The sequence below is a fragment of the Parambassis ranga genome, chromosome 2 (assembly GCF_900634625.1).
Source record: "Parambassis ranga chromosome 2, fParRan2.1, whole genome shotgun sequence".
Lineage (NCBI taxonomy): Eukaryota > Metazoa > Chordata > Actinopteri > Ambassidae > Parambassis > Parambassis ranga.
In genome coordinates this window covers 34,663,773-34,679,207 of record NC_041023.1, presented here as the reverse complement: position 1 = coordinate 34,679,207, position 15,435 = coordinate 34,663,773, and the positions used below count along the sequence as shown (strand labels likewise).

The window sequence follows — 15,435 nt, the reverse complement described above, 5'->3', positions numbered from 1 at the left end:
GGGGGGGGCTCACTGGTGTATGGCGCTCTTTGCTGGGCTGCCTTAAGCAATTTCCCCATTGTGGGACTAATAAAGGTTTCTTAATTTTTTTTTCTACATGACATTTTGTGGTGTATTTCTGACACCTAGTGTTTGCAGCATAAAATACACATTTAATGGAAAGTAAAGAGCTGTATGTTATCGATAAATGCAAGAGTAAATTTATTGTCAAGTTATATCATACAGTACAGACCTGTACTGAGGGTAAATAAATACACCTTAGTTATTACAACTTTAAATAGAAGGACGGATGCTTTTATTTTGAAGAGCTATCTAATGGCGAGTTTGTCTCTTTCCGGGAAGCGCTGAGCAGCAGAGATGGGACCCGGCGGCCAGAAACACGGGCTGGAGTCCGAGAACCTGAAGATGTTTACGCCTAAAGAAGCTTCGGTGTCTTTGCCGCAGCACTCGTACTGGTTTGATTTTTGGATCTTCGTGGTTTTTGACTTGGCCTTATTCGTCTTCGTGTATTTCATAGTCCCGTAAACAGGTAAGCCGAATTCAGCATTGAAGTTTCTAGCTAACAGCGGGGCGGCTACGGAAGTTGTTAATCTAGTGAATTACTTAATTAAATGCAGTGAAATTGTGGAGCTAAGATAACACTCTTAATGATTCAGTTCCAGGACTGTGGTTAGGTGGAAAGATAGTTTAGCTTGGAAGTCAGTTTTCATTAAATTGACATTTTAACCTTATCTGTGGTGCAGCCACATTCAAATATTTGATGAGGGCACGCACTGAGACTGTACCGAAGGCAAACAGTATCCAGGCCTCCAGGACTTTCATGGTGGTATTTTAAGGTATTTTAAGGTGTTTTACGTGGCTGCTGACATGATGTTTGACCAAATACTTCATGCCTCAAAGATAACAGACAGACTTTTCTAAAGCTTCATGTTTTGTGGGGTTATACTGGAATCATGAATGAACAATGAATTTAGCCCTCATAAAATTGAACTAGCCTTTCCTGTGTCTTTCTTTGGTCCTTTTATCTTATGTCCTGAGTGTGTGGATGCAGTGATGTGTTCACTGACAGTAGTTTCTGAGACCATAAAGAATGTATGCCAGTAATGTGAGCCTAAAGATTACTAGCATTCAATGTTGGTTTTCAGCTTTGACCCTTGTTTGCTGTAGTTGTATATTTAATCTTTCACATACTTCTGTTTGTTGAAGGTTCTGTGTTGTGGACTTGAGAACCCGAAGAGATGGATCACTGGCCCTGCCCTGCTGTCAGAGGTGTTAACCCAGCATTGACGCCATGTTTTGAATAAGCCATCAAGTTTCCATGACTTGGACCAAACATGTGCAGATTCTCCATGTGGCTTCCTACTTTTATATCAGACTTGTTATCATCTGTTGTTGTCATAGAAATGTGTCTGAAGGTGTGGGCCTGTAAGCACACCACAGAGTTAATGTGATTGTATTGTACTGAACAATGTTTTGTTGTGGAGGAGTTCCGGTTTTTGCACATGGAAAAGTTCAGCAAATAAAGTGTTGCCTTCCTCATAAAAATGAGCTGTTAGTGTGTCAGTGTATAGTAGTCACAATTGTACACTGCACACTATTATTATCTGATGTCAGGCAGGATCTGGCATGTTTTTATCTGTTACTGTACTGTAAAGTTTCTTAGAGAGGATGTGAATTTCTTTTGAGGGTCAGTTTCACACTTTTATTTTGAAAGGTATTGCCATGTGTTTCCGTGTGGCTGTAGCACAGCGAACGTCTTGCTGCGCTGATGCAGATCTTTATGACTTTAGAAAGTGAATGCATTCCGCCTGCACAATGGAAAGCGCCTGCCAAGTGGACAACACAGGTCCGTTTAACCCGGCTAATGAATAGTTTCGTAATTTCATTTTAAAGCGAGCGGTCTTTAACCTGGTGTTGTTAGCTTGTAGCCGCAGCTAATGGCAGCACTGGTTGTAGCATTGTAAAATAATACAGACACAAATTATGCAACTTGAAACTATGTAAGGTAGAGTTTATTGTCGGTTATTCCCACCGTACTCTCCATCGTAGTTCTTGAATAAAGGAACGCAGTTGGGTAGTTTATCCAGCGACTGCCTGTTGTGGCTAACGTTATTTTGCTAAATTAGCTTGACGATAACAGAAGTTTGGTTGTTTTGCTGTTGGCGCATGGCGTTGCCAACGTTGTGGTGTGTTATTTTTGTCCTGTACAATATTCAGACAATATATATTTCTACTAATGTCAAAAAAACTGTTATAAAATGGGGCTTTGAACTTTAATTATGAGTTTAATTTTGAGAGTGGGCAAAAAGCTGAACTTTAATGTTTTGTTAACAAAAAATTAAACATGATGTTACAAATCAAATCTATCATCAATCTCTGAGCACCATAACACATAGATGCACATGTAAATCTTCCTGATCCTGCTGTTTTAAAACTTAAAGAAAATTAGCTTTTATCACAGTCATCTATCTGTCCATTGTGGTCCCATCACTCCCTGTCTGTATCTATGCAGATATATTCTTGCCCTTGTCGTCCCTAAGGCTGCTGATCCCTCCTCTGCGCCTGATCTCTGCAGCAATGTGGCAGGTGGCGCAGCGGAGAGACGTTCTGGATTACGAAAAGCTTGATGAGTTTGTGACACTGGTAACAGCAACAGTCCCAGACCTCCTTAATCCAAAACAGCGTGGAAAACTACTTCTACGCCTGAGAGCCAAAGTAAGTGAGTGGGCATCAAAGTTGCAGAATCATGTCAACCTTCTGTTAAAATCTGTTAAAAGGGATGGCCTGTGTTTTTTCTAAAACTTTCAAGATTATTCTTGAGCTGTGTAAAAATGAGGAAACAGCCAACATTGTGTGTATACAACCTCACCTGGAGCGAATTCGTCCGCCAGGATACACGGGAGTAAGTAAATGTCAAAATATGTTTCCTAACTAAGGGGAGATACTGTGTCAGTGCTTACTGTCACAGCTGGGACACTTACGGTAATCTGATTTGATTCTGTGCGATTTATCTTCAGAGTGGTGATGCAGAAGTGGATGCAGAGGAGGCTATTTTTGTGGAGCTAACACAAACACTACTGAAAAGCTCAGCAGAGAGGGAGCACTTTTACCAGGCAAGGGCAGCGTCACAGCTGTACAAATCTACACATTTTCTTTTATCTTTTTAAGTAACTGTTCACATTTGTCCCCTCAGGAAGTTTTTCCAACAGAGTATGGTCTCAGTTACGATACAGACATGCAGCTTCTTGTGTGGGAGTTTCTTTCCAAACTAGAGAGACTCCTGCCGGTGCCAGATCTCGGCCAGGTAGGGCATGATTTTAGCAAACTAATACTGTTAGACAAGTTACCAGTTATGTAAGTAGTTATTTCAATAACTCCAGGATATTTTCCATTTAATCAGCAGTTTAAATATTTTTAAAATGACCTTATTTAAGTAAACTTTATAGTCTGAAATGACTGTATATTGTTTGTGAATTAAAGCCACTACATTCTTTCTGACGTGTTTGCTTTCTCCAATAAACAGGCTGTGTCATGGCTAACCTCTGCCCCCTCCATACTGAAAGACTGTTTGCAGGCGATCTCCAATCCTGATGACCTGAAATCTCTCCTGCAGCACCACAAATGCTTCGAACACCTCAGTTCACAAGGTCTACTGTCCAAGTATTCTTGCAGGTTTTCATACATTTACGTTATTTAAAAAACACATCCTAGGGCTTCATCACCTAACTGAAATTGTGTATCCCCTGTAGGTACCACAGTGAAGATGTCCACCCAGGTCTTTGCCTGCTCAGAATGTCCGTTCTTCCACATGCAGGAATCCTATTTGCTGCAGCACATTGAGTACAGTCACCCTGAGCACTACAGCAAACTGCAGAAGGCTGCAGAGATGGCTGAGGCCCCCAAGGTGAAGCTCCAGCAGCGCCCAGAGTTCCCACAGCCCTTCCCCATTCATGATAAGGCTGACCCACACATGTGCCAGGAGTGCGGCAAAACATTTACACGTGCGTCTGATGTGACCCGTCACCAGCGGACCCACACAGGTGAGCGCCCGTACACCTGTGGGGAATGTAACAAAGGCTTCAAGAACTCCTGGGATCTAACCAGACATCAGCGCATTCACACTGGAGAGCGTCCCTTCCTCTGCTCCCAGTGTGGCAAACGCTTCACTCAGATGGGCTTGCTAAAGCTACATTTTGAACGAACTTGCTGCAGCCAGACCTGTGACCCTCCACTAGACTTAACCACAGAGGTGGTGGTGGCCGAGGGAACATCAGAGAAAGGAGGAGGTCCTTACAAATGCCAGAAATGTGGGGAGAGCTGTAGCAGCATCCTGGATCGACTGAGACACAGGCAGACGCACGTGGTGAGGCGTCAGTATAAGTGCTCACTTTGTGAAAAAATCTATAGCCGAGCGTCGGACCTCAGGAGACACCAGATGAAGCACACAGGTCAGCGGCCGTTTGCTTGTGACTGTGGGAAAAGCTTTACACATGTGTGGCTTTTGAATAAGCACCGGCAGATCCACACCAGGGAGCGTCCATTCCCCTGTGCAGAATGCGGAAAGAGCTTCACACAGCTCCAAATCCTCAACAGACATCTGCTGACTCACAGCGGCCAGCGGCCCTTTCAGTGCTCATATTGTGAGAAGGGCTTCACACAGCTGGCCAGCCTTACACGTCACAAGAGGATCCACACAGGTGAGAGACCGTTTACTTGCAACACCTGTGAAAAGACTTTCCTCACACACGGAGAGCTGGTGAGACACCAGCGCAGCCACAGCAACTTTCGCCCCTTCAGCTGTCCTCAGTGCTCAAAGAGCTTCAAAACCAAGCGTGCTCAGAGTGAGCACCTCAACACCCACACAGGTGAGCGCCCATTCGTGTGTATACGCTGTGGGAAAAGGTTTGCCAAGTCAACCTCCCTCGTCCGGCACAATCTCACCCACACAGGAGAGCGACCACACCAGTGCTCCCAGTGTGGGAAGACCTTCCTCACCTCTGGTGAGCTGCTCCTCCATAAACGCATCCACACAGGAGAAAGGCCTTACCCATGCTCCTACTGTGAGAGGAGGTTCAGGTGCTCCTCTGACCTCAACATGCACATCCGAACTCACACCGGGGATAAGCCACACAGCTGCCTGTCCTGCAAGAAGGGCTTCTCTACATCCACAAGGCTGAAGAGACACATGCGCACACACATGGAGAAGGGCATGGTCATGGAGTCTTTAACTCTGTAAGCTGCCAGGTGTTAGAATAGTATTTATGTGACTGTTAAATAATAATATACTGTAGTTCTTAGATTGTTCTTGATTGTGTATATGTGTCCCAACACAACAAAGGAGAACCTGTTGAAAGAGGTGTTAAGTGGAAAATATTACTCGTACTAATGCCAACAAAACTGTGACTATTTGAATAATGTTTAGGTCCTGATAAATAAAACCATTCAGTATTTGCCCCAGTAACAGATGACATTAAAGGAAAAAAAGGCAGTTCAATGTCTACCATCCCGTTAATTCTCTGTGGAGATTTGTGGCACTTCTCCTGAGGTAAACTTGCCCAAATTTTTTTTTGATGAATCACTCATGCTCCACATTTAAGGGTCTCCCGGCATGGATGTTTAGTGGTCTTTAGTTCACAGTTTCAATCAGATTTAGGTCTCAAACTGTAGCTGATCCTGATCAAAGAACCGAAACAGGAGGTGGAGAATCTAAATGAAAATGAAGGGGGGGTGTTGGAAAGGTCGAGGCAGAAAAAAAGTGTCCACTTCAGAAAACAATGGGCAAAGAAGAATTGATGAAAAGGGGTTATAAAGATTTAAGATGGAATAGCACAGTGATTTCAGGGACGACACAACTGATAAATCATTAGTGTTGAGAGCTGCTCAGATATCTTCAGTGAGCTATTGTAACATGTTAGCAACTCATCCACTGATTAAAGTGTAATTTGAGAAAAAAGAAGAGAAAATTATTGATTTTCTTATAGTATGATGTATTTAAGAAACTGCTTTAGCAGCATGTACGTAATCCACTCAACGCTGAAAACAGCTGCTTTAAAACACATTGTCTCAAGCACAGGGATGAGTGCAAAGGTTGACAGGTTGGTGGAAATGCAGTTAGATCATTTGGTCTCTGATAGAGCCTAATAAAATCACAGTTCATTTTTTGTAAGCCTACTGTTAATTTTTTTATATGGTCATCTCACTTCCTGTGCAGTAACATTGTAATGTCTAAATGCAATACAACTTATGATTAACGTAGACGTATACGCTACAACCCAGTTGTTATATTACACGCGTTACTTCAACAAAAGAAATCCCAGTCGTGAAGATAGAACACGTGGGTGTGGGCTATTTTAATGGACAGTTTCTAAAGGTTTGAATATTACAATTCCCTCCCAGTTTCCCGCCGGACCACTTATCTGCAGGAACTTCCTGTCCCACCCACATGCTCGCTGTCGCTTCCGGGTGGTGGCAACACAAGGCTGAACCAGCGAGCCGTCGTTATCACAACGCTGTAAACAAAAGTTACCAAACGGTTAGACTTTAACGACACATTACGCGAAAAGACATGCATATCAAAACAGGTAAGTCTGGACAACATTCTGATATATGAGACCAAAATTAGTCACTTTAAGAGATGTTTCTTCGGTTTTACTACGGTGTTAGCAACAGTGCTAACAGTATCGATAGCAGCTTCTTCGCCGCTTTGAATGGAGGGTTACGAAACTTTGACTTTGGCTAGCATGTCAGTTAGCTATTCTTGTATTAAAATGAGACCACCCTCTCGACAACCGACCTTGTTGTTAAGTTGTTGATCATAACATGATTACACTTTGAGCGTTTGAGAATAAAACCCTTTAGTTGAAAGTTGCCCCACCATGACGCTGCTAATTAAAGTTTGCTAACATCGGTGGTTGTAGCTTTTACTGTCTTGTTAGCAGCAACACTCATACGAGACCCGTAGTGATGTGTTATATTCGACGATACGTTTAAACACAGCTGGATTTTTTTTAACTTTGCTTTATTCTTTCCTTTTTTAAAACGGAGTCTTAAAACGGATAGTTTCTCGGAATTTCATTGTGAGGCGGTGTCTGTCCCACTAGATCTTTTGAAATGTGGCGCTTTGCAGCTGGCACGCTTTGTGTGTTAATCATGCTGAAGTGTTGCACTAATCTGTAATTACAAAACGCGTATGCTAGAGGCTTATAGCGTTTGCCACCATGCTATTTCACTTTACGTCCCACTAAAAATTACGTCACTAATTGTCAGTGCTGAAGTGTCTTGGGCCATGTGGACAGAAATATACAATATACTTCAGTAATAAGCCAACAAGTGGGACAGTATGACAAAGATCGTTGTGTAACATCGATTTAAGATTGGCAACAGTGAAATGTATGGTGTTATAGGATGAACTGTTATGCAGCGTAATCAGCGAGGATCCAAGTGAAAACAGTTACCGTTTTTTTAATTTATCAATGGAGCTAATTGGGATATTTTTGGTTTGAAAGAAAACAAAGGGGGCAAGTCCACACCTGTTAGAAATGGGAACTAAAGACTGTTTAAAATTCTAAATCATTTGTCATGTTGTGTTTGACTGTGGTTCCAGCTGTTCCTTCCTCAGGCTGAGGTCATCTTGTTCTTTTCTGTACCACTTGACAAATAAGCAACAATTCATGGAACTGTTCTTTAGTTTATACTCATCTGCCACAGTGAATCACATGAAAATGTGTCATCTACCCCCAGTGTTTGTTTATACGCATCAGCCAAGTACAAAGATCCTTTATAATACCAACTGATTGAGACTGTTGAGGTACACTGAGTTTTTTCATGATGTTGAAAAAGGTGTACTGGCATCTACAGGACAAGAAGCTAAAACGATGTTAAAGCTGATTAGTGAATATGTTAGAATTCTTTTGACAGCTGGATATAAACTAGGTAGAAGAATCAGGGGTTTGTGTGACTCTAGATATGAATGTACTAACATATCAGATCTGACAAACATCTTGACATTTTTTTCAGGTACATGGGAAAGCAGCAACACTGTGTGTGAGCCCGATAGCCTGTGTGACCCAGCAGTTCTTGTTTCAGCCGCCAACTCTGAGCCAAACATTCGTAACCGCCGCTTGTCTCCTGGTTCGGGCAACTGTGGTGGTGGGGGTGGAGGCTGCATCTCTGGAAGTGACCAGCAGCTTTCACCTGAAGGTGACCTGATCAGTGCCGATCACACACACGGCTTCAGCTTCCGCAGGGAGAAAGAACGCAAGGGCCAGCACAAAGGCCGTAGCCTTCGAAGGGAAAGCCAGAAGGGGGTCGGTCGGGCTGGTGAGCGGCCACAAAAGGTCAACCAAAAAGAGAGGTGGGTGGAGGACAGTCTGTCATTGCTCAAGCCCCCACCTGCCTTCCCAGTGCAGGACAGCCCTGCCAAGCTGCAGCCTGCAGTCAGTTACGCCTCCAAGGTGAAGGCAGGAGCAACAGGCGGTGTGCTGGAGGAGGACCGCCCCGCCATCGGTGTGCTACTACAGAATCAATGGGGGCTAAGTTTTATTAGCGAAGTTAGGCCAGTCACAGAGGGCTCCATCTCTTCTCCGGCTGCTGATGCTCCTCTGCCCACAGACGCTAAACATCAAGCGGACCTACAGCTCAACACAGTCCTCACAGTCCAGCCCCCTGAAGAAACTCCTGTTCAAGTCACTACCTCCTTTACCCCAATCACACGTGCAGAGGTGGATGAGAGCAATGGAAAGCTGCTGCTTAGCTGTCGCCACCTGGTGGAGGCTTTGAACTATCACAATAGAGGTAGGTGCTGAAGAACATGTTTTACACCATGTCTCTAAAAAGTAAATATTATATTCAGTGCATAATCTCTTTTTTTTCATAGAATGGAATGCTACCTGTAACAGACAGAAAAAAGGTGAGTGACTCACATGGTTTTACAAAAAAAACTGAATCAGTGAAATGTGATTCTGTCTTTAGCTTCTTACAGCAGTTGATACACATAACAGTATTTGGTCACACTTAATAGCTAGGCTGGCTCAAGGATGTTTCCTATAATATTTTGGTAAGTCGAGGCTAAAATCCCCAGTATTTCCTTGTTTGTATCTAAATCAAATTCATCAAAGAAAAATCTTCACCTAGTACTAGTACATCAGATTTCTTTTGTTACCCATACTCTATTTACCCCTTTCACTAATTAATTTTTACCTATAGCCTTGATATGCTTCCAAGATAATAGCATTCTACTACTACACACCTTATCAGAGCATACCAGATGCAAAGTGTAGCTTCGCTTTGATTGGCTCAGACTGCATTGAAATGTGCCAAATGTTGGCAGGTAATCTTTAGGACATAACAATAATGCTTTTAAATGGTAATAATGAATTAACCTGTGCTGCAGACAGTTTCAGCTGTCTTTTAAAATGTTTTCCCGCTCGGATGTCTAACCTTGGGCACTTCTTATCTTGTCAGATCCAAAACATGTGGTTTGGTACAAGGGCACCCAGGAGCACCCAGCCTAGCAGTGTGACAAACCCAGAGTATCCCACACACCTACATGCACATTAAAACACATAAAGATGGACAAATTCATGAGTCCCGTTCACACACACACTGCACTCAGGATGATGTCTTCACGCAAAGCCACACTGAGACACTTTGGACTAACTCCTCTGAGATCTTACAGCAATGGACTTTTTTAACGCCTTACAGAAAGCCTGCCTTAATCAGACCTGTTGTCATCGCCTCTCCATTACCATTTTAGCTTATATGTGTAGAGCTGTACTTTTTTTTAAACAATCTTTGAGGAGTTCCCTTTTGAAAGCTGCAGTTTTATCAAACTTGTCCTCCGTAAAGCGAGTGGTCAATCAAGCACTTTGTTTTAAATAATCTGTTATGACCAATCCCTGTGTGCGAGAAATTCTCACCAGAATGAATTATCCCCCCACCCTGTTTAGAAACCAGACGATTGTCTTGTACCTGCTTAAGTTTTATGTATGCAGAGGACTTCTGTATCCTTGTCTTCAGTTTACAGAAGGGTGTAGTCAAAGGCACAGTAGAGTTCACCCTTTAACATGTCAGATCTTAATGCTGTGTTCCTTTCATTGTTTCTATTTGCTCCCTAATTGGGTGAATTTTACTCATGAATCCATAAGGGATGTCACTATTTTCAGTATGTTGATTTGTTTTTTTGAAAGAAATTTATTGAATAAAAAGATTACACTGGAGAAGGAGGAATGCAAGAGAACAGTATTGCTTAATAAAAATGAATACTCAAATCTATCTTATTAGTCTTTATTTAACCATAAAATTACAAACTATACATAGAAAATAAGCAGGCCCCATTGTTCCGTTTAACAGCTGAATGTCATGACTGGCTGTATTTTAAATAGTGACTTTTCTGCATGTTTTTCCAGGGGTGGTCTTGATGTTACATGCTGACAAAAAACTGAATGTGACGCTAATGTAGCCCTGATGAGCTCCACTTAACGAAACGGATCAGGAAGAGTTTAATGAGAATGTCTGTCAGTCTCTCCAGGTCACCTCCACTTCATCTGTCCTGTACCTACAAAAATAAACACTAATGGTCAATGTAACAAGCACCAGCACTGCAGGTAGCCAGATATAAGATCTAGAGCTTTTAGCCCTCCAAGTGGCTTGATTTTAATCGAGAATATGACCAAATGGTAAACCTATAATACAGGAACACGATGAATGTAAAGGGAAGCCTTTACCTTTGTGTGATCCAGGAGTCTTCCAGGTCTGTCTCCTGACCGGACCGAAACATCTCCCAGCCAGCTTGAGCTATCATTGCTCCATTGTCAATACAGAACCTGTGGCACAGCGTAAACATACAAACACACATATTGCGTAGTTACTTCTGTGCAGCATACAGTGAAGCTCTCTTGGTGTAAAAGTGAAAGTCTTTTGTCATTTCAATGTGAATGAAAGTGAATGTGCTGAGTGAGGATCAATCAATGGTTTACCGTTCATCTGTGGCAAACAGCTTGGCTCCTCTTTCCTTACACATCACCCCCATCATCTCTTGTAGACGTAGGTTACCTGGACGAGGAAGAACACATTGACATTTTTTTGGATTAATAGGAATGTTTTGCCTAAAATGGCTTATCAATTCATAAACTGAAGTAGGCAGATTTACAATTTATAAACTTATAATATAATAAAATTAAGACCAGGTTAGCAGAATATGCAATGACAGGTTTTTTTCCCTAAATAAAAACAGCACAAAAACAACAGTACACACTGCATGAATTCAGTTACAACAAAAGAAGAGTACTCTCTACTATTCTCCTACAATATGTGCACAATGGTAATGATCCTCAACAGCCTGCAGCATTACAAAGGTACTGTATACAAAACCTTCAGTATACTGATTCTCTCTCTGTCTCTGTGTAGGACTGAGAAACTTAAACAACAGCTGTGAGAAGGAAAACATCTTTTCAGGAGTTTGTATTTATGTTACAGACGTTTCAGCTGTAGCTGTTCATTTCTGATGTACTTACAGCCAACCCCGCCAACAATGAGGACTTCCTGTGAGCCACAGTGAGCCATGGCTCTCTCTGTGATCTCCACCAGCATGGAGAACAAGGTCTCCTGCAGAGAGGGTGGAGGTAGTGCAAAAGGAACCGATCAAATGATTATTGTTTTGGTAATACTTCTAATGAGGATGTGATTTGACAGTGTAGATTACAAAAGTAAATCCATAATCAAAACATTTATCTATGCTGATCTAATGACAATATTTTAAACCAAATAACATGATCAAACAATCCTCCTACATATGCTGATTTTAACATAAAGTAGGTTTAAAATTAACGCATGCCCCCATAGAGGTTGAAGTAGCTGTCTTTAATTTGTCCTTCCCTTAAAGGATTAAATAATTAAGTTATGTAAACTGTATGATGCTAGTTCTTCATACCTGAAGTGAGAAACACAGGTCCTCTGCAGTACACCGACCAGAGCTTAACATCTTGTCAGCAGCTTCCTATGACAGACAAAAAACTGTTAAGATGATGAATAACAATATACACATTTGCATTATAGGTAGCTCTACTCACTTCAATATAGGATAAAATCCCTGAAAATGACACATCCATTCCTTTTACTGTATATGGCAGCTCCACATACTGCTCCCCTCTGACAGGCAAAGATAAACAGTATGAAAACAAAATCAGACACAGACTCCCAACCATCAAATAAATCTACCTCACTTACTTTTTGGCCATTTGCTCTATGTTATAGCCTGGACTGGGGTCATTGGAAATCTGGGAGGAGACCAAATCAAAGTATTATTTTACATCTATTAGACAAAGTATAAGGCAAATAATTGACTCTTAAGCCTCCAATACACTGTGCGATTTTGGGCTGTCGCAGACAAAAGACGAGCATCGTAGGAGAATCGTGGAGATATCTTTGGTCGTGGCTCTAAAGCTGGATCCATACTCCGCGAGACAAAGAGCGGAGAACGCGCTCCACGGGTGGTAAGAGATACAAAAAAAAGGTCTTTTCCGCACTGAGGTACCATACTCCGCGAGACGCGTGTGTGCAGAACTCCTCATACGGCCCGCCCACTAAACTATAAGGAAAGACTTTACTGAGTTTTTTAACACACCACAAGGACTTGTGCCATGGCAAGAGGGCATTATACAGAGAGGGTGCCTGCAACAGCGTGAGATGTCCGGCGATGAGTTGTGAAAATGCGACATTAAAAGTAACAATAGCAAAGATTCAGTGTTTGTGCCTTTATGACCACATTTGCACATCTACTGTGTTCCAATGTGCCTGCGATACTTCAAACTGTCCGGTGATGAGCTGTGAAGATGCGACATTAAAAGTAACAATAGCAAAGATATACAGACATTGTTAACGAGCCTATTATGCCCGGGTGTGTAGGAGTATATAGAATGGTAATAACAGTCACCATCTGGTATGTGTGAATGGCTGTCTGGAGTTATTGGTGACAAATCACCCTGACTTGCCTTTCTTTCTTTTATTGCTCATCATGCAAACCAGTATGGTCTTATCTAAATCTGTTGAATCAGTGCTGTTTATACACCTACCTATATACCTGGAGAGGCTCTTGCGCTTCTCCACTTTCATCACGCCCACAATAAATTCCGACCAATCACAGCATGGTTGCCGCAAAGCCTTGAAAGACAAAGTTCGGCCCGGACCCTGTGCACAGGAGTGCGGATCAGCGGGCGGTCAGAGACAAAAAATGACGTCATTTTGTGGGCGTAACGTCTGCAGGGGGGGAAAATGTCTTTGTCTCGCGGAGTATGGATCCAGCTTAAATCGGTGGTCTTACGTCGCGCTGTGAAACAGGTTCCACGACAGCTGTTGTCAGCGTCTTGCGATTAAAGATAAGCTGAGATAAAATTCTAGTGGTGTTTGAAATGTAGGATGACTGACTCACAGTGCGACAGCTGCTACGACTTGTCACTCCGCATCCACATGTTCCTCCTCCTTGCATGTTGGCGTATGACGTAACCTGTGGTCGCCTGCTATTTAGTAAATGATAATCGTACAATGTGCATCATACTTGGCGATCGCACCAAAGTTTATTAGATTCACGTCGCATAGTGTGTCATGCAATGGTCTTATAAGATCACTAAAAATCGCACAGTGTAGAAAGGCCATAAGAGACAAGGCCACAAACCTTAATAACTCTGGCAAATCGGTCCAAACAGTTGCCAACAGCAATGTCAATGGTCTCCCCAAAAATTCTGTAACGCCGCTCTGAGTATGCAATAACCTAAGAATCATAATCTACATAATTAGTACAGAGAAATCGTATGTTACAGCTGTGACTGACAACTATGTGCAAAGAAAAACCAGAACGAAGAATGAGCTTCTCCCAAGAATGAGGCCTACATGCAGAAACCCACCTGTGTGTTGCCCCCACTAACATAAAGCACAGTGGGGTTGTTGGCTTTTGTGATGAGTCGGCCCATTTCTATGTGTCCAATGCAGTGGTTAACACCAAGGAGCGGCTTCCCCCAAAGCTGTGCAACTGTACGGGCCACCAGAGCCACTGTTACCAACGGAGCACCCATACCAGGACCTGAAGGAGGACAGCACACACCAAAGGATATAGAGAAGGGTTGGCCAATAATTTTGTACCTCATTTAACCTAAAAAATAAGAAGACTACTTTTGTACTTGAAACATACAGCTGAATCATATGATTATCATTTTTAACGACGAATGCGATACTCCTAATAGAAGTTGTTAGTATTCATTAATTATAGTATTGTTTATTTTATTATGTTTTTTTATATGGTCTTTATTCTATTCATTATCTATTCTGTATTTTTTCACTTTATTTTTTTTAATTCTATTACTACATTTAGTGTTTAAATTCACCAGCCACTCAATGCCAAGTCATTTTTTTGTATTTGCAGTCTACCAGACATTTTTATATTCTTCCTCACAGACACACATCTAATAAGTTCAAATATTGCTTTAACACATTCTACTACTGTTACCTTTGGTGTAGGCCACACAGTCAATGTCTGCAGGCTTCAGCCTCGCCTGCTCCAGTGCCTCCTTCAGAACAGTCAGAATGACAGCACGATGGTGCCTGGCTGTGTCACTTGGCATAAAACCTGACGTGTAATCAAATGCAATCAGCTTCACATGAAGGCTTAGAGACGACTTTGTGATATCACCATCTTATTAAAGATGACATTATTGTTTGAACATAGATCCAACATGCCTTGACCAGGTGGTGTAATGTAGGTCCTTCTCGGGTTGGAAAGCACTTCACCATCCCTGATGATGCCTACACCAATCTTATTGGCACTGCCTTCAAAACCAATTACTACAGTCATGACTGCAGAAAAAACTGAAAGAGGGAAACAATGAGCAGTTAAGATTAAAGCCTTCTCCCTTATACTTTATTACACAAGTATTTTATTTTTAATTGAAAACTAAAAAATACATTGAGAAAAGGGCAAATTATAATCAAGCGTTACTCCTGCAATTTTACAAATTAATATCTGATTTAAAATAAACCACTCTTAATGATAAGGCAAAATTATGACATATAAAGACATCTTAGATACATACTTTTTTAAGAACATAAATGTATTATAAGTAAGTTTTTTTTCTGCGGGAAAATATCACGAACTGTGCAGGCTTGTATGGTAGCTCCTTTGCTAGCTCCTCCAGCGCAGACCTGTCTTTCTAAAACTATTCCCAAAAACACACACACAATAACATTTATGACAAAATACACTTACCTATAATTTTAGTTTTCCTGGGTAGTTCACATTAATACAAAAACATGCACGTTTAATCTTTTACATAACTAATTTGACTGCTTCTTCTAACTTCTACATCCCCTATGCACCATATGAAGCTAGAAGGACCCAAACATTGGCAGTTGTAGATGTCGCCTTACCATAAATCTTCGTCCAAAACA

General features: G+C 41.8%; 3 protein-coding genes across 5 annotated transcripts; 2 read left to right on the top strand and 1 right to left on the bottom strand.

Annotated features, from left to right (window-relative positions):
* The first annotated feature begins 348 nt into the window (after nt 1–348).
* LOC114426715 (zinc finger protein 2 homolog) lies at nt 349–5,922 on the top strand. Of its 3 annotated transcripts, none has more exons than XM_028394294.1 (8): nt 349–529; nt 1,207–1,846; nt 2,576–2,715; nt 2,810–2,902; nt 3,018–3,113; nt 3,194–3,304; nt 3,524–3,647; nt 3,750–5,922. In XM_028394294.1, the coding sequence occupies exons 2-8, from the start codon at nt 1,798–1,800 to the stop codon at nt 5,234–5,236; spliced, it is 2,100 nt and encodes a 699-aa protein (XP_028250095.1). In that variant the 5' UTR covers nt 349–529; nt 1,207–1,797; the 3' UTR covers nt 5,237–5,922. The 3 variants fall into 3 exon arrangements, with proteins under 3 accessions (XP_028250095.1, XP_028250102.1, XP_028250084.1); XM_028394301.1 differs by having other exon boundaries at nt 2,541–2,715; XM_028394283.1 differs by having other exon boundaries at nt 2,513–2,715.
* A 506-nt stretch (nt 5,923–6,428) lies between these two features.
* LOC114426986 (uncharacterized) lies at nt 6,429–10,272 on the top strand. Its single transcript, XM_028394661.1, has 4 exons — nt 6,429–6,581; nt 8,017–8,793; nt 8,876–8,908; nt 9,463–10,272. Exons 1-4 carry the CDS (start codon nt 6,566–6,568, stop codon nt 9,510–9,512), a joined length of 876 nt encoding a protein of 291 aa, XP_028250462.1. The 5' UTR covers nt 6,429–6,565; the 3' UTR covers nt 9,513–10,272.
* Nucleotides 10,273–10,310: 38 nt separating this feature from the next.
* On the bottom strand, nt 10,311–15,400 carry osgep (O-sialoglycoprotein endopeptidase). Its single transcript, XM_028394636.1, has 12 exons — nt 15,254–15,400; nt 14,728–14,856; nt 14,498–14,617; nt 13,899–14,074; nt 13,670–13,765; nt 12,226–12,275; nt 12,069–12,147; nt 11,930–11,995; nt 11,514–11,604; nt 10,977–11,052; nt 10,725–10,823; nt 10,311–10,555 (listed from the first exon to the last, which is right to left on the bottom strand). Exons 2-12 carry the CDS (start codon nt 14,840–14,842, stop codon nt 10,516–10,518), a joined length of 1,008 nt encoding a protein of 335 aa, XP_028250437.1. The 5' UTR covers nt 14,843–14,856; nt 15,254–15,400; the 3' UTR covers nt 10,311–10,515.
* Nucleotides 15,401–15,435: the final 35 nt, after the last annotated feature.